At 49.0% G+C, this 17,246-nt stretch overlaps 1 protein-coding gene across 2 annotated transcripts; it reads left to right on the top strand.

The window, feature by feature from the left end:
- The first annotated feature begins 600 nt into the window (after positions 1 to 600).
- Positions 601 to 16,402, top strand: LOC123346538 (sterile alpha motif domain-containing protein 9-like). 2 transcript variants are annotated; one of them, XM_044983993.1, is made up of 4 exons: positions 601 to 685; positions 9,409 to 9,498; positions 10,509 to 10,555; positions 10,956 to 16,402. In XM_044983993.1, the coding sequence occupies exons 3-4, from the start codon at positions 10,552 to 10,554 to the stop codon at positions 15,752 to 15,754; spliced, it is 4,803 nt and encodes a 1,600-aa protein (XP_044839928.1). In that variant the 5' UTR covers positions 601 to 685; positions 9,409 to 9,498; positions 10,509 to 10,551; the 3' UTR covers positions 15,755 to 16,402. The 2 variants fall into 2 exon arrangements, with proteins under 2 accessions (XP_044839928.1, XP_044839927.1); XM_044983992.1 differs by lacking the exons at positions 601 to 685; positions 9,409 to 9,498 and having other exon boundaries at positions 10,486 to 10,555.
- Positions 16,403 to 17,246: the final 844 nt, after the last annotated feature.

Raw genomic sequence — 17,246 nt, 5'->3', positions numbered from 1 at the left:
AGGATTCGGGGGGCCTGGGGCAAAGGGGAGGAGCTGCGGCGCTTGTACTCACCTGGCCGGGGGGGTAGGGGGCTTCAGTTGCTCTGCGTCTTTGGCAGCACTGACGCGCCCCCGCCGCCAAAATGCCGCCGAAGACCCAAAGCACCTGAAGGGCCCCCTGGCTGCCGAAGCCCCCGACCGCTACCGGGCCAGGGCTTGTGGGGCCTGGGACAAATTGCCCCACTTGCCCCCCTCCCCGCGGCCCTGGTAGGGGGAAGCAGACCTGAGCGATCCGCCCACAGGGGTTGGTGCGGGGGCTTTAACCCCGCTCCTGTCAGTGCAGAAGCTGCCCCGCTACAGTAACTGTCCAACAGTAAAGGCGGCTGCGGGGTGTGAGGCAGGGTGGGACGGACCCGAACAGGAGCAGCCAGGCAGCGGGTCTGGGCAGGGGCAGCCGGTGCCCGCCAGCGCCATGTGCCTTAGGGGTGGGCAGGCTCGGGAACAGGCGCTGCTCGGCGGCGGGGAAACGAAAGTGAAACCCCGGGGCGCTTCCTAGCACCCAGATTTGGGGTTTTTTAAAGTGCGTGGGCGGCAGGGCAGGGCCCAGTGCAACGTCAGGGGCCGCTTGGCTCTCGCCCCACTGGAGCATCAGACCCGGGATCGGTGCCGCGCTCGGGGCTGGGGACGGGGCAGGACTCGGCGACGGGTGAGGCCGCCCCGGGCGCTGGCGTTGCGCCGGAGGGGGGGGTTATGGGAGCGTTGCCCCCCCCCCCGCACTGGGGCAGTTGCTGGGCGGCTCCCCGGGAAAGGTCTCGCGGCTCCGTTCGGTGCCACCCTCCCGGCCCGGGCCCCTCCTGGCTCAGGCTCCGCAGGGCGCGGCCGGAGGGTGCCGGGCCCCGGCCCCGCTCACCGCGCCCCACAGGGGGCCCCCACCCCACTGGGCCGCTCCGAGCGGGGCTGCGGGCCCCGGGGCGGGCGGGGTCCCAGCGCTGCGGCCTGGTTGCCAGAGGGGCAGAGCCCCGCGCAGCGGCGGCCCCCGGGTCTCCCCCGTGCCGGGTCCCTGGCAGTAGAACCGCGCACCCCCAGTGCCGGGGCGGGGGGGGGGTTTACAGTGAGCAGATGTCCCGATTTTATAGGGACAGTCCTGAGAGTTGGGGCTTGTTCTGATACAGGCGCCTCTCAGGGCTGCTCCAGGCACCAGCCAAGCAAGCTCCTGCTTGGGGCGGCAGAACCTACGGGGCGGCTTCCGCCCCCTCCTAGGGTGGCGCGGCCACCTGTTTTTTGGTTCGCCGATCCGGCCGCCTTGTAGGGGGCGGCAGCGCGGAGGAGGGGAGCGCCCGACTGGGAGCCGGCTGCACGCTCCGTCTGCCCCTGCCGGTGCCAGGTCTGCAGCAAGCCAGGCAGCCCGCGTCCTTCCCTCCCCGCCGACCGGAGCGGCACGGAGCCCGTCCGGTGGTTGGGGACGCGTGGCGAGCGCCCCGCTGAAGCCCTGGCCGCCTCCCTTCTCTCCCTCCCCCCGCTCCCTGCCCCTCCCCTCCGCTACCCGGGGCACCTCTGCAGTGCAGGGAGTCCCCCTGCACCCTGGCTCCGGCCGCCCCGCACATAGGCGCCGACTTATATGGGGCTCTGGGGCTTTAGCCCCATGAATAAATCCCAAGCAGGGGCTCTGCCCCACCAATGTTTTTTCTCCCCTGCTTGGAGCGCCCCCCCGCCGCTGCCGCCGCCAGGGCTGCCCAGAGCCCTTTAAATCCCAGCCGCCGCCGGGAATCAGAGGGCTCTGGGCTGCCTGCTGCAGCGGGCAGCCCAGAGCCCTCTGATTCCCGGCGGCGGCTGGGATTTAAAAGGCTATGGGCTCCCCGCGGTTGCAGGCAGCCCAGAGCCCTTTAAATCCCAGCAGCGGCTGAGATTTAAAAGGTTCTGGGCTCCCCGCGGTTGCAGGCAGCCCAGAGCCCTCTGATTCCCAGCGGCGGCTGGGATTTAAAAGGCTCTGGGCTGCCCGCCGCTGCAGGCCGCCCAGAGCCCTCTGATTCCCGGCCGCGGCTGGGATTTAAAGGGCTCTGGGCTGCCTGCAACCACGGGGAGCCCAGAGTCTTTTAAATCTGAGCCGCGGCCGGGAATCAGAGGGCTCTGGGCTCCCCCCCGCGGCGGGCAGCCCAGAGCCTTTTAAATCCCAGCCGCGGCCGGGAATCAGAGGGCTCTGGGCTGCCTGCTGCGGCGGGGAGCCCAGAGCCCTCTGATTCCCGGCCGCGGCTGGGATTTTAAAAGCTCTGTGCTCCCCGCGGGTGCAGGCAGCCCAGAGCCCTTTAAATCCCAGCCGCGGCTGAGATTTAAAGGGCTCTGGGCTCCCCGCCGCAGCGGGCAGCGCAGAGCCCTCTGATTCCCGGCTGCGGCTGGGATTTAAAAGGGTCTCAGCTCCCCCCGGTTGCAGGCAGCCCAGAGCCCTTTAAATCCCTGCCGCGGCTGAGTTTTTAAGGGCTGCGGGCTCCCCGCGGTTGCAGGCAGCCCAGAGTCCTCTGACTCCCAGCCGGGGCTGGGATTCAAAGGGCTCTGGGATCCCCGCGGCTGCCAGCAGCCCAGAGCCCTTTGAATCCCAGCCTCTGTCCGCTGATTGCCCCCTCCCCAGACCCCTGCCCCAACTGCCCCCCAGAACCTCCACCCCCTATCTAAGCCCCACTGGTCCTTGTTCCCCAATTACCCCCTCCCGAGACCCCTGCCCCTAACTGCCCCTTGGGACCTCAGCCCCTATCTAAGCCTCCCTTCTCCTTGTCCCCAACTGCCCCCTCCTGAGACCCCACCCAACTTCCCCCCCCCAGGACCGCACCCCCTACCTGTCCCCTGATAAACCTCTTAGACTCCCATGCCTATCCAATTGCTGCCTGTCCCCTGACTGCCCCTTCGAACCTCTGCCCCATCCAACTCCCCCTGCTCCTTGTCCCTTGACTGCCCCCCGGAACTCCCTACCTCTTCTCCAACTGTGCCACTCAGACCAGCGTATCTGGCTCCATGCAGCTCCAGACAGTTGCTGCCATGCTCCCCCATGGAGCCCACAGCCTTCTCCCACCCCCAGCACCTGCCTTCCAGATTTGAACACCTCAAAATTCAGGAGTGCTCAAGCTCGGTTTGGGCAGCTTTTACTTCATTTCTCCCAAATCAGTTTCCCCTGCAAGGTGCCAACTGAAGGTGTTGGAGAACAGAGAGATCAGGTGGCCTCCTAATGCCTGGAAAAGAGACAAAGGCCGGAGGAGGGAGTGTCAGTGCCTGTGCGGACTTCTGGGAAGTGCATGGTGTGGAAGGGGATGCTGTGATGCTTTGGAACATCTCCATACAAAGCCAGTCAGGACTCTGGGGGAGCCTCCTCTCTCGGAGCATACTGTCTCCAGGGCAAGAAGCTTACACCTTCCTGGGTCTGACCTCGGAGCATTCAGCATGCCCTTCCACGTCATGCACTTTCCAAAGTGAGTCTGCCCAGGCTGGTCCTGGGGCAACCAGAGGTCGCTGCACCCCAACTCTGCAGTCAGATGTGACTCTCAGCCAGACAGTAAAACAGAAGGTTTATTAGATGACGGGAACACAGTTTAAACAGAGCTTGTTGGTACAGAAAACAGAACCCCTCTGTCAGGTCCATCTTGGGGGGTGGGGAGCCCAGAACCAAGTTCTGGGTCTCTCCCAATTTCCCCAGCCAGCTCCAAACTGACACTCCCTCCTCTGGCCTCTGTGTCTCTTCTGGACAAGGAGGCCACCTGATCTCTTTGTCCCCAACACCTTCAGTTGGCATCTTGCAGGGGAAACTGAGGCACCCACACAGTATTCAGAGAAAATATTAAGAACATTCCCACTTCATCACAACAGATGCAACAAAATATAATACCGTATATTGAAGTAGGCAAGTGCTGCTTCTGACTTTCCACTTTTAATTGACCCTTGTAATCTTGTGGCGCTGACGCGTTGTAGCTTCATTTTATATCGGCTTACAGGGCGGGAGCGGGGGGGCACCACCATTTTGGGCCCCACCAAAAATTATACAAACCTGCCGCCTATGGCCCCGCAGGTTTGTGGGTTTTTTTTCCTGCCTTGCCGCTCTGGCCGTGCCGCAGGTTTTATTCGTTTGTTTTTTTCCCCTGCTTTGCAGCTCTGGCCGCATCACAGGTTTTTTTTTGTTTGTTTGTTTGTTTATTTGTTTTTTGCTTGGGGTGGCAAAAAAGCCTGAGTCGGCCCTGGCACCTATTACCCTCCACCACCCCCTCCTGATTTTTCACACTTGCTGTCTGGTCACCATGAGGGGTCCCCATCCTCTCGGCACCAGCCCTGGGCATACGGGGCTAAAAGGAATTGTGCCCCGGGCTTTGCTGCAGGCTGGGATTTTGCAGTGGGACCGTGGGCAGCTGATTGTGGCATTGGGATAAAGGCCATTTTAACCCCAACTCCACCCCCCCTTGGACTGGCCCTGACCCCACTTCTGGTAGTTTCTGGAGCCGATCACCTCACCTGGCAAACAATCGACAAACGCATCAATTTCCACTCTCAAGCTTTGCTGTCCCCTGGTGGCGCGTTTTAGCCAGGACTGACAAAAATAACTTTCCTTTCCTCAAAAGCTCTGGTTGCCTAGTCAGGGCCCGTTGTACTGCAGGGCCTGGGCTGTGACCCGCCGTGGAAATAACATTCCCTGTCTACTCCAGGGGAAAGGGTTTTACTGAATCAGACCCCCCACCGAGGAAAAGCTCAGATAAAAGGAAAAGAATTTTTTTAAAGTATTTGTACAGCCTTGGAGTTGCTTTACCCAAGAATTTGGGGGAGGGGTGTGATTGAACAGGTAGCAAATACTCATCACTCACTCACATCTGTTCCACGGGCTTGCTGTTTACTTAAATGTGTGTATTTGTTCCCCATTCCTTTTTAAGCCTGTACCACCAGTCTCCCCCACTAGCCTGCTGACCCTCCTCCTCCCCTCCTTCACAGGAATTGGACCATCCTTCTCCAGTTCTATACTCACCTCTCCATCAAAGTTAAAGGGGCAAGGGTTTCTCATCTCTCAAAAACATAGTTTGTATCAGAGGCTCTGCTTAACTTGCCTTTTTGCTGCAAACTGCTCTCTATCCACTCTAATGATTCTTCTGCCTTTAAACCTGCATTCGCATCCCTGAAGCAGGTAGGAGCCTGGAATTGTAGAAACTCACCTCCGGTGACCTTTCTGAGAGAGCAGAATTTACCTTTCTTAGTGTGGTACGGAAACACATGTGGCTATTACTTATACTTAAAAAATTTATTTGACATATTCTGAAGCACCTGTTGTTATTATTTAACTCTGTTCTGTTGTCTCAGTTTGCTTGAGGGATCTTTAGAAATATTTATTTGCAGGCATTAATGTTAAATTTCTGTTTTCTCACTCTCTTGCATAATTGAATTATTGGGCTATATTTTGCACACTCTGCTTTTGGATGAGTTGTTTGTAGTATAGGAATAAACTACACTGGTTGAAGGCACCTTTATACCAACATAAAGTCCACTAAGCAAAGGCAGCATTAAGCAGGCTCTTAAGGGAACTCTCACAGAGTGGCCTTGCGTGAGGCAGTGTGTGGACTATATACCCCTTAGATGCATTACTGGCAGAGAAGAGGGGGAGACAGGCCATTGTGCAGGTGAAGAGGTGGAATTCAGACCACAATATAACAGGTTTAATGCAGTAATTAAAATTAGAATGAAACGTCTGTCAGCCTTGTGTTGCTGCTCAGTGGCCTAACTGAAGAATAGTCTCAGTCCAGTGAGGCAGCCTCTGATCTGAAGGGGAAAGGGAGGATTATTACCCTACAAGAAGAAGTCAAACACTTGCATCTGACGCATGACAGATACAAATACACTCAGGGCTTGTCTGCACTTAAAAGGCTGCAGTGGCGGAAGCTATGTTGATGGGAGAAGTCCTCCTGTCGACGTTGTGCTGTCTACACCAGGAGTTAGGGCGGTATAATTGCATTGCTCAGGGGTATGATTTTCCTACATGCCTGAGCAACACAGTTATACCGACATAAATTGCTAGTATCGACATAAGCCTGATTTCTGCAACCTTACTGCCCCCAACAACTTGCTTCAGCGATTCCCAAAATCAAAGCCACTTACCAGGGGCCTCCTCTCCTGTTTGCGCTTCACCAAACTCTGACACCTGGGACTGGCTAGACTCCTCCGGGTTAGAGAAGAGCTCTTGGCTGCATACATCTTTGACCTCTGAGTGGTCCTCTGCCTCTCGGTCCCCTCCCCCTCCACATCCTCATCCAAGATTTCCTCCTCCTGGGTCGGTCCACTCTCGACTGGCATGCGAGCCACCAAAGTATCCACAGTGGCCTTTGCAGTGGAGGTGGGGTTGCCACCAAATATCGCATCCAGCAGCTCATGGGCGCAGCACTGGAGCAGCGGTTTGCCTCCCGTGCCTTGTGGTAGGCATTCTGCAGCTCCTTCACTTTTACCCTGCACTGCAATGTGTCCCAGTCATGGCCTCTTTCTGTCATACATCATGAAATCTATCCATAGCTATGGCTGGAGCATAGCTCGGACTGGACAGCCTCCTCACCCCAAATGCTGATGCGGTCCAGCAGCTTGGCATTGCTCCCAGCGGGGGGGGTCACCCGGTGTGTGGAGCAGGCATGGTCACCTGGAAACAGGAAGAGGACTTTCAAAATTCCCAAGGAAATTAAGGGCTGGAGCTCATGGTTGGTCACCTGAGGGCAGGGCAGTAGAGTTCAAACTGATGACCAGAGAGGCAAGACCAGGCATTGTGGGACACCTCTCGGAGGCCAACTGCAGCACTTTAATTGACCAGGGTGTCTACATTGGTGTAGGCCCAGCACAGAAAGCTGTACGCCTCTTGTCAGGGTGGTTTTTTTTTACAGCGATGCAACTGCGGAGTTTCTGAGCACTAAGTGGCTTGGCAGTGTGTACACTGCGTGAGAAAGCTGCTTTAATGCGCAGAAACTTGCTAGTGTAGACAAGGCCTTAGACAAAGACTACCAGCAGGGTTTGCTCCATTCTCATTGTTTGGACGTAAGCAGCCAATCCAACCACTCATTGATGCGTATGCGACACGGTCAGTGAAAACACCAAACACACCCATTACATCTGCTCCAATAATTCCTCATGCCTAGTGTGCCCATCCAGGTATATGTAGCCTGTGACTACTGTGCACACATGGGCTGCACAGACCACACTGGGCAAGGTAATATTCACCTCTCCCACAGCTAAGTCAACCCCTAATAGAGCCAAAAAGACCATGCAGGACCAGCCCAGCCCATCAAAACGCGGACTCCAGGTAGCCTTCCCTCCCCACCATCTCCAACACACCCCACTGGGCTTTTGCACACCAGCTTTGCTCCTCCACCAAAACACACCTCCCAGCCCCCTTCCCTCAGGCCCCCCTAGATATTGCACTACAGGGTATTGTTCACCAGGAACAAGCTGGGATGTGAACTCATTTTGTACACAGACAGCACAGCCCCTTGTCTAAAATACAACCCAGGAAAGTAGGACTGGGACTGTATTTGATCGCTATCTATGCACAGACTTCCTTCCAAAAAAAAAACCAAAAACAAACCTGTGGACTTAACTGCCAAACCCCCTGGTTAACGTGGCAGTCCAGTTGCCCAGCACAGCCTCCTGCCCTTCCAGAAAGTTGAGTGCCCCCAGGCGTAAACCTCTGAAACCAGGAACTGCAAAATGTTTACAGGCCGCCTCAAGGTGCTCTTGTAGCTACAGGGCACCCCATCTGGCTGTAACACCCACCAAGTCCCTGGGTCACTAAGCTGATTTAACACTGCTGACATAAGCACTGAATCCGTGAGTGCTCCGGGGCAGGGAAAAAATCCACCCACCCCCACCCGCGAGCGTGCTGCAGGCACGCTTCTCTGCCTACCTCCCAGCGCTTGCTGTGGCCAAACACCTGTAGCAAGCTCGGGGAGGGGGGGCGAGAGGAGTGGGAATATGGTGCACTCAGGGGAGGAGGCGGGGCGGGGCAGGGATTTGGGGAAGGAGGTGAATAGGGGTGGAGGGGAGAGTTGGGGCAGGGGCCTTTGGGGAAGGGGTTGGAATGGGGCAGGACGGGGGGGTGGAGTCGGGTGGGGTGGGCAGAAGGGAATTGAGCCCCCACCAGCACCATTAGAAGTCAGCCCCTATGACCACAGAGGTTCCTATGAAGTTGCATCGCTTTTGTTTTGTTCCTGGGTTACAGTGCAAACTGGCTGAAGCTGGAGTGTGTAGTGTCTTATGTAGCAAAGTAAAGGTTGAGGGGATAGGATTGCTGTCTGTGAAAAACACCAGGGCGGGAGAAGCGGGTCTTTAAACTCGAGGACTGTTGTGCATAAATTGGCCATAAATAAATTTAGGCTGGAAATTAGGTGGTTTCTCACCACCAGCAGAGGAGTGAGGTTCTGGAACCCCTCCCAATAGGAATAGCAGGCGCAAACAACCTTAATAATTTAAAAATGGAGCGCGATACATTTATGAACAGGATTATATAATGGGGTGGCCTGTGCTAGCCAGGGACTGGCCTCAATGACCCAGATGGTCCCATCCAGTCCTATGAATTGATTTTCAGTACCTGTTGGAGGTGTCAGAGTTCATTAGCACACTGCTGTAGGCAGTATGACGGCAATGAGGCATGGAGGCGACTCTTCCTTCCTGATGTCTATAATTGTATGGTTTTTAGGTGGGTGGCTGTGTGTTTCTGCAACCTGAACCGTCACTAAATGAAGGGGAACATTTTTTCTGACAGCTTAGGGCTTATTTGTATGGGCCCTACCATGCGTCAAGGTGGCATACGTGCGTGGGCAAACTACAGCCCATAGGCTGCATCCGACCCGCCAGCTGTTTTAATCCGGCCCTCGAGCTCCCAGTGTGGAGCAGGGTCTGGGGCTTGCCCCACTCTGACGCGCCAGTTGGGGAGTGGGGCGGGGCGGGGGGTGAGGGAGAGGGCTCCACACGGCTCCTGAAAGTAGCAACATGGCCCCCCTCTGGTTCCTACATGTAGGGGTTGCCAGGGGGAATCGTGACCAATGGGAGCTGCAGGGGCAGTGCCTGCGGACAGGGCAGCATGTAGAGCCACCTGGCCACGCCTCCGTGTAGGAGCTGGAGGAGGGCCATGCTGCTGCTTCCGGGAGCTGCTTGAGGTAAGCCCCACCCGGAGCCTGCACCCCTGAGCCTCCTCCCACACCCCAACCTCCTGCCCCAGCCCTGATCCCCCTCCAAACCCCTCAATCCCAGCCCAGAGCACCCTCCTGCACCCAAAAATCTCTCATCTCCAGCCCCACCCCAAAGGCCACACTCCCAGCCAGATCCTCACTCTACCCCCACACCCCACTGCCCCAGCCCGGAGCCCCGTCCTGCACCCTGAACGCCTTATTTCTGGGCCCATCCCAACCAGCCCTAATGATCATTTCTTCCTACCCATAGGCAAGCGTCTCTCAAATGAGAAAAATGTATCCAGCTCACTCTCTTGGAGATGCAGATGCAATGAGATGAGCAGGAGATTCTGTGATACAGGTGATTAGTCAAGGGTTAAGTCCTGTCTATGTAGCACTATTTGAGAGCTGGACCCATTATCACTGTGGTTATCAATATTAATTTGACTCCATTAATGTGCCCCGTTTGGATAAGAAGGAGGCGGAATGGGGAAAATCTTAAGGTGTTTTCCCAATTTTGCAAGCAACAGACTGTGTGAGTGCAGCACTTGGTCCGCACTACAAACTTACGTTACTATAACTATGTTGTTCAGACTATAACTACGTCGTTGCTATAACTACGTCAGATCCACACTCCTGAGTGAGGCAGTTGTACTGACCTAACTCCTGGTGTGGACAGCGCAATCTCAGTGGGAGGGCTTCTCCCGTCGACATAGCTACTGCCTCTCGTAATGTCTTCAGTAAGCGCTACAGCGGCAGGCTGCAGTGCTGTAAGTGTAGACAAGCCCTCAGAGAAACAAGGTGGGTGAGGTAATATCTTTTATTGGACCAACTTCTGCTGGTGAGAGAGACAAGTTTTCAAGCTTACACAGAGCTCTTCTTCATGTCTGGGAAACTTAACCAGAGTGTCACAGCTAAATACAAGATGAAACAGATTGTTTCACATAAGTAGTTAACACATATTTCAAGGGATCATTCAAGGTGAAATGGCCTGTTAAGGCCTCTCCAGTCAAAGGCCAGGAAAGGGGAGAGAGGAAACACCTGGAGGGGAGTTAGTGGGTTGTAATGAGAATTAAATCCAGTGTCTCTATTCAGCCCATGAGTTTTAGCATCTAGAGAGTTATGAATTTAAGCTCCCAAGTTCATGACTAATCAGTTATGTTATTTTCTATGAATTACTGGTTTTATTTTTCACCACTTTTATGTCAGACTATGAAAAGCAGAGTGCTAGGTGGATTTTGAAAATGAAGAAATAATTTACATAAAAAGACAAATGGTGCAAAAAATTAATTACAGTATAGATAGAGTAAATCTGGATGTGGAAATGATTTTCTGAAACACATTATGTATGTATGTTTTCTTCTACTTTAGATCTTCATTTATTAGCAGGAGGATAAACCCACTTCAAGAGAAAATGGGTATGTACCTTGCTTTTAAGATATTTCCCCATAATTATTTTTTAAACATATAAGTACAAGTAAATGGTCCACCGTATGGTACACAACTGTGAATCCTCTCAACAGCCCAGCAAAGTGGGTAAATAGGTATTATTCCCATTTTACAGATTGGGAAACTTAGACCCACAATGGCTAAGTGACTTGCCCAAGACTAGACAGCAAATGAGTGAGAGTTGGAATCAGAATGTAGGAATTCCTGATTCCCAGTTTTATACTCAGTCCACCAACCCATGTGTACACATGCTTGCTGTCAAGGAGGATTATAATTATGAGAATACAGCATGCTGAATTGCTCAGGGTGACCTCACGTTTTGTCTGATTTATTTTTATTATTTATTATTAAAACTTACTTTATTCTTAGACTACAAAATGTTACCTTTGGCTGAATGGAATGAGTGTCACGTCAGAGCCTGGCTAGAGTCCATTGGAATAAAAGAAGAATATGTGAAAAAGCTATGGGAGGAGGAAGTAACAGGTCCAGTGCTTAGAAAAATAGACGAATCTTTTCTCAAAAGCATTGGTATGAAAAAAGGCCAAATCCACGTATTTATATGTGAAAGAAATGAACTTTTGGAACGTTTGAACAAAAAAGCAGGTATAGGGCAAGCAGATAATCCCAGCTGTAAGACTCCAGAAATCTTGAGTGACACTGGTAGAACAACTAGTGCTCAGGAAAAGACAGTGAAAATCAGGAATTCTAACATGCCTACAACAGCTAATGTACCAGCTGAAAAGAGAGAGTGTGACTTGAAGACCATCCAAATCACACGGCCTAAAAATGTACCAAGTTCTCAAGTAACATTTCACCAGCACGCAGCTTCAAAAACAGACATCTCTGGTCCACTAGAAGAGTCTAGCAGGGAAGACACGGAAAAATCTGTGTCTACCCTTGTCAGGACAGAAAATGGGAAAAGTCATTCAATGCATAAAAAAAGAGTTGAAGCTTTAACTCTGAGCCGATTTCGACCATTTGGCACTCACGATATTAATTTTAAGTATGTGAAAAACACAGTCCTTTCTCCGGAAACAGGAGTCATTGATTTGATCACCCCTTGCCATGAATACAAATCTTTTGCCATTGCTGCGGAGCTAGACAGACCACGTCTTGAAGCAAAGTTTGCCTTTGAAGTGATTCGATTTGGCTCAGCCTGCATGAATATCCGAAGTAATGGAACGATACACTTTGGTGTCATGGACAGGTTTGAAGGTGACAAGGATTATGAACATGGGCAGATAATAGGTGTGCCAGTCAGAAACAGAGACATCTATGTTGATGCATTGGATAAAAACATTGCAAAATGTTTCAATGCATCAGACCAAGAAGCTGCAAGAATTTGCATTCGCCCTCCTGTTTTTATTGAAGTGATTGAGAAGGACTCTCAAGACCAACGCTTTGTGGTGGAGGTTGACATTGAACCATCATCCAGTACAGTGAAGGGGAAGATTTTTCAAGTACGCTTACCTAGATTTAACGAAAACAGCAATAAGACAATATGTGAAAAATATCCAGTTCTCTATCAAAGACTTAAGGCCAATTCTGAACCTGTAAAGAATGAAGAACAACTGGATTTTATTCAGGGTTTAAAAGAGAGGGATGTTAGAAGAGAAATGGCTGAGTCCTCCAGTAATGAAGACCTGATAGAAACTTCACAGGATTTAGGGCGTAAGTTATTAGTTCTATTAAATGATGGAAAGACCTATATAGATGACTATCTGAGTTATATCCTTGTCACAAACAGATGTGGAAAGGAAGATCTTAAGTCTATCAACTTTTTAATGCGCATGAATATTTTCTGTGTGTTTGATTTTGATGAGGATTCCAATGTGTCAGGTTTACATGCCAAGTACAAAGAGCATCATGCAACAAATTTCCATTTTTTGCAAAATTATGCCAATGAAAGCAAGATGAACACCACTGAATTTAAAAAAGATTTGGGCCTAGATGATTACACCAGCTGGATATTTTGCAATGGACGTAGTGACTTCTCTGGGGATGAAAAACCTTGTGATGAAAATACTTGGATTAGAACGAAAAAGAAGTATCTTAAGAAAGCCGTTTCTTTTATCTGTGATGAAATCCTTCCAAAGGGATCTTTTGTGGTACTGTTCCTACTATCATCACCTGTGGAGAAGCCAATTGTAGACACCTTCCAGGAATTCTATACAGAAATGAATGGTATGGATTATATCATATGCATTGCAGAGTCCAAAGAAAATTATGAGAAGTGGGCTAACCTAGCTCAGGCATCTTGTAGCATTGAGACACTAGAACAGAGGAGCATTGTGGGCATGAAGCTAAGTCACGTAGATGCCACTATTCAAAACATGATGCCTTCTACAATATGTCCCAGACGTTTACCAGTTTCCACAAGAGGTCTGTGTGTGCTTCCAACACTGGAAGAAGAGAAAATGTTTTCCCTTGAAATATTGTGTACAAATCAATGTGATGATATCAAACTGGATCTTCTGAGCACAAAAGAAATACAAGAGATAGAACGAACATTTTACCAAGGTAGAAAAGTCAGCTGGAAAAATTTCTGGCTTGCTGATAAAGGGGGCTGTGGAGAAGTCATTGAACGTGATGCCTGCAGAGATGTTCATAAAATCTTAGATGGCATTTTGCATGAGAACAGAATCAGGTGGTCTGTGGCTAAACTAAAAATATTTCATCAACCTGGAAGTGGAGGAAGCACCATTGCAAGGCAAGTACTATGGAAAAGAAGAAAGGATTTAAGATGTGCTGTGGTGAAATCCTCATATCCAGTTGCAACTGTCTCCCAACATGCAGTTAATTTTAGAGAATATGATGAAAATGACATGAAGAATTCTCTCCCAGTCCTCCTCCTTGTTGAAGACTATGATGAAGATTATCTAGATGAGTTAAAGAATGATTTAATGGATGCAATGACAGCTAGAAGAGGTCATTCATCCAAGCCTTGTTTCATCCTCATGTGCTGTAAACGATCTAATGTCCCTGAAAAGCTTTGCAAAGCTTCTCCTCTCGATACAGTTGCTGTCACTCACAAACTGTCAGACCAAGAGAAACATCTGTTCAAAACCAAAATTGAAAAGCTTGAAAAGCAGAAAGACTTCAAGCCTGAATTTATAATTACGTTTGTCCTGATGAGTAAGGAGTTTAAGGAAACATATATCACAGAGTTTGTAGAGCACTGGAAGGAAGGCATAGACCTTTCCTCCCATGTTACTAGTTTGATGAAGTATGTTGCTTTGCTCAATTCCTATGTACATGGTTCATACATTTCATTATCACACTGTGAAGCATTCCTAGGGCTGGGGGCATATACAGAAAAGAGAGAGTATGATTTCAAAAACAACTTAAGTGAACAGGCACGACTTATTTTCATTGAATTAAGAGCAAATACCACCTATATTTCATGTGTTCAAATAATACATCACCTGGTTGCTAAGGAAATTCTGCACCAACTCTCAGGAAGTCAGCCTCAAAGTCAAATTGCAATTAATCTTCTCCAGGAAAAAATGCTTTTTCAGCACAGATTTGGACGGGAAGAGTTCATAAAATTCATCAGAGATCTGTTTATACGACGCGACAAGAAGAGCAGGGGAGACAATACCGACAGCCTCTTCTCTCCATTCATTGAGCATGTCTGTAAGGTTGAAAACTGTGAAAAAGCTATAGAGGTTTTAAAAACTGCATACGAATGCCTGGGAAAAGATGCCTACTTTGCCCAGCAGCTTGCTCGATTGCATTACAATCATGAAAAATTTGAGGATGCAGAATATTGGGCAGGGGTAGCCAAATCTCATTTGCCATATGATTCTTTTATTTTGGATACAGAAGGTCAAGTGTACAGGAAATGGTTTAGTTTTACTGTGGACAAAGAGACAGATGAAGCCACTCCTAGTGAAGTCATTGAGATGATAGAAATTGCCCTTAAAGCTATGAAATGCTTCAGGGCTGCACAACAGGCTGCAAAGTCAGAGATCGACAGCATGAACAATGCTGGTTATTTTGGAGAGGTTGAAGTGGGATGTCGTCTACTAAAATTTCTGTCTAAACTTGAGGTATTTCCCAGAAACACACAAGGGGAACATCCTGAGCTTGTGCGTTATTTGCTAACAGACTACATTCCTGAGGAAATTAAAAAACCCTGGGGAAAGCTCCACAGTCGTTTAAAAGGCTTACGCCAGAACATTTATAATGCTCTGGAGTGGATTTCAGAAGATCTAAGTTACTTCCAAACAGATAAAAACCAGAACAAAGAAAATGAGGCGGAGGAGAAAGAAGAACAAGTCTACAATCCCAGAAAGTGGTTGAAAAGGCAGTCTGAGGTGTATGCCAAATTCTTTACCTCAGACTCCCTTACTGTGGTAATAAAAGGAGGACCTGAAACCCAGCTAGTCAAAAGCATGAACATTTATAAGTATGGTGGTGGCAGTGTCACTACCATTCTTTCACTGTTGTCAGATTCAAAGGATGAGAGGTCAGTTAATAAGCTAGAAAAAATAATTAGTTTATACCCTGAAGACCCACATAGAGGAAGCTTGGAGGACATTGATCTCATCAATTACATTTTGTGTCACATCGCACTAGCATGTTTATCTCCAGGATCTTCCAAACTTCTTCCTTTTCAGACACTTAGAGAACTCAGCAATAGATTCTTTAAACAGAGAAGAACAGCATTTCCCGCAAGTGCCCATTTTTTGCTCACCTTACTGTACTGGCCAGATGATGCATTAGACAGAGAGTCTAATCCGGATAAAAATGATATTCTCATCGCTGCTCTTCAGTCCATGAAGCGCTTATATGACGTCAAGATGAAAAACATTGCTCCAAGAAAAAAGAGAATCTACACACATTTTTTCCTGGGAAAAGGCAACGGTCTAGGAAAGTTTGTGCACAAGACTAGGATTGATAAATTAATTGATGGCTCCCTAAATGAACGACGAATGAAGTGGCTACATGGAGATGTATGGAAAATAGGCAAAGTTCATAGTGTCTTAAAAAGAGTGAATGGCTGGACAGAAAAGGGAAAAGTATTTGCGCGGGGTCATGTTGGGCAGATTCATATTTTGCCTTTACATTTTGATTCCGTGCCTCCAGGAAATGAAAATGTGACATTTTATTTAGGATTTTCATTTAGTGGGCTTGTTGCCTATGACATTCAGGTAAAAAAATAAAACAATCTGCTCCAAAAAATAAGGTACTTAGTGCATTAAGTTGAAATTCCCACTGGACTGAAAACATTGCAAGATATTAATTTTTTTTACCTGTTACATTCTGAAAAGAACATACACTAAAAATAAGTCCAACTGTCCAAAATGAGTAATAAATCTTTTTCTTAGAGCAAGTACAACCAAAACTCTGACATAGTGTCATTAGTGTCAACTGCCATATGCAATTTTCAAGTAATTGTTTTGTATCTGAATACTTTGTTTCAATGTAGCTGTCATGATTCAATTCCCCCTTAGGAAATTTTTAAGTTATTGTCTCTTGGAAAGAATGAAGAAAACTGGATATTCAGCATAGAGAGGCTTCATCCTTTATTTGCATAAAACTGAAATGATATGTAAGTTTTCATATTAATAACGCAAACTTAGAAATATGAGCCAGCACTTATAAGAAGAAAAGTAGTGATGGAGCTGCTCCAAGATCTTGAATGCTAGGAAATCCTTTTAAAATCTGTAATCATTGTGACTGAGCTATTTTGGTCATAGAATCATAGAAGATTAGGGTTGGAAGAGACCTCAGGATGTCAGCTAGTCCAACCCCCCTGCTCAAAGCAAGACCAACACCAATTAAATCATCCCAGCCAGGGCTTTGTCAAGCCAGGCCTTAAAAACCTCTAAGGATGGCAATTCCACCACCTCTTTAGGTAACCCATTCCAGTGCTTCACCACCCTCCTAGTGAAATAGTTTTTCCTAAAATCCAACCTAAACCTCCCCCACTGCAACTTGAGACCATTGCTCCTTGTTCTGTCATCTGCCATCACTGAGAACAGCCTAGCTCCATCCTCTTTGGAACCCTCCCTTCAGGTAGTTGATGGCTGCTATCAAATCCCCTCTCACTCTTCTCTTCTGCAGACTAAATAAGCCCTGTTCCCTCAGCCTCTCCTTATAACTCATGTGCTCCAGCTCCCTTGGCTTTAAAAATTAGTTTGCTTCATCAGTTGAGAGAGAGCAGCAGATTATTATTGCAGTTGCTTGCTTTCAAATATGTGCAGGCAGCTGGCTGGAATAAATGGAACCTCTTAATATGCTTTTTAGATTGCCTCACATTTATATTAGTTCCTTTCACCCACTAGTAAAATAATATAGTTATATTTAAGAGTTTAACAGCAGCAATGTTCAACAATAGATAAAAGAGAAAGTGAAGAAGAATCCTATATCTGATATTAACAGCTAGTGGAATTTCAGGAGGCAGACTGAATGGAACTGGAATTTGGGTAGCTCTGTTGTAAACCCCTCTAACTCCCATGCAGAATATCATGGGAACTGTAATGGTCATGTATAGTCAAGTTGAGTTTTTTTGTGGGGTGGGAAAGCCCAAAAGAAAGTAATTGTTTATCAATATGGAGCCAAATTCCCCACTAGACTGAATGTGTACCAACTTAAGTGACATCAATACTAGTCTTTACTGCAGTATGTGGACAGCAGATTCCACAGTAGTTA

The sequence above is a fragment of the Mauremys mutica genome, chromosome 12, assembly GCF_020497125.1.
Source record: "Mauremys mutica isolate MM-2020 ecotype Southern chromosome 12, ASM2049712v1, whole genome shotgun sequence".
In the NCBI taxonomy this organism is placed as follows: domain Eukaryota; kingdom Metazoa; phylum Chordata; order Testudines; family Geoemydidae; genus Mauremys; species Mauremys mutica.
The sequence above is the reverse complement of the archived record's forward strand: the minus strand, read 5'-3'. Positions and strand labels throughout refer to the sequence as shown.

Bases quoted from the DNA above. Each gene is read 5' to 3' on its own strand.
- LOC123346538 (XM_044983992.1), top strand. From the start codon at position 10,486: ATGTATGTTTTCTTCTACTTTAGATCTTCATTTATTAGCAGGAGGATA. The intron at 10,556-10,955 runs GTATGTACCTTG...CTTTATTCTTAG, and splicing joins CCCACTTCAAGAGAAAATGG to ACTACAAAATGTTACCTTTG.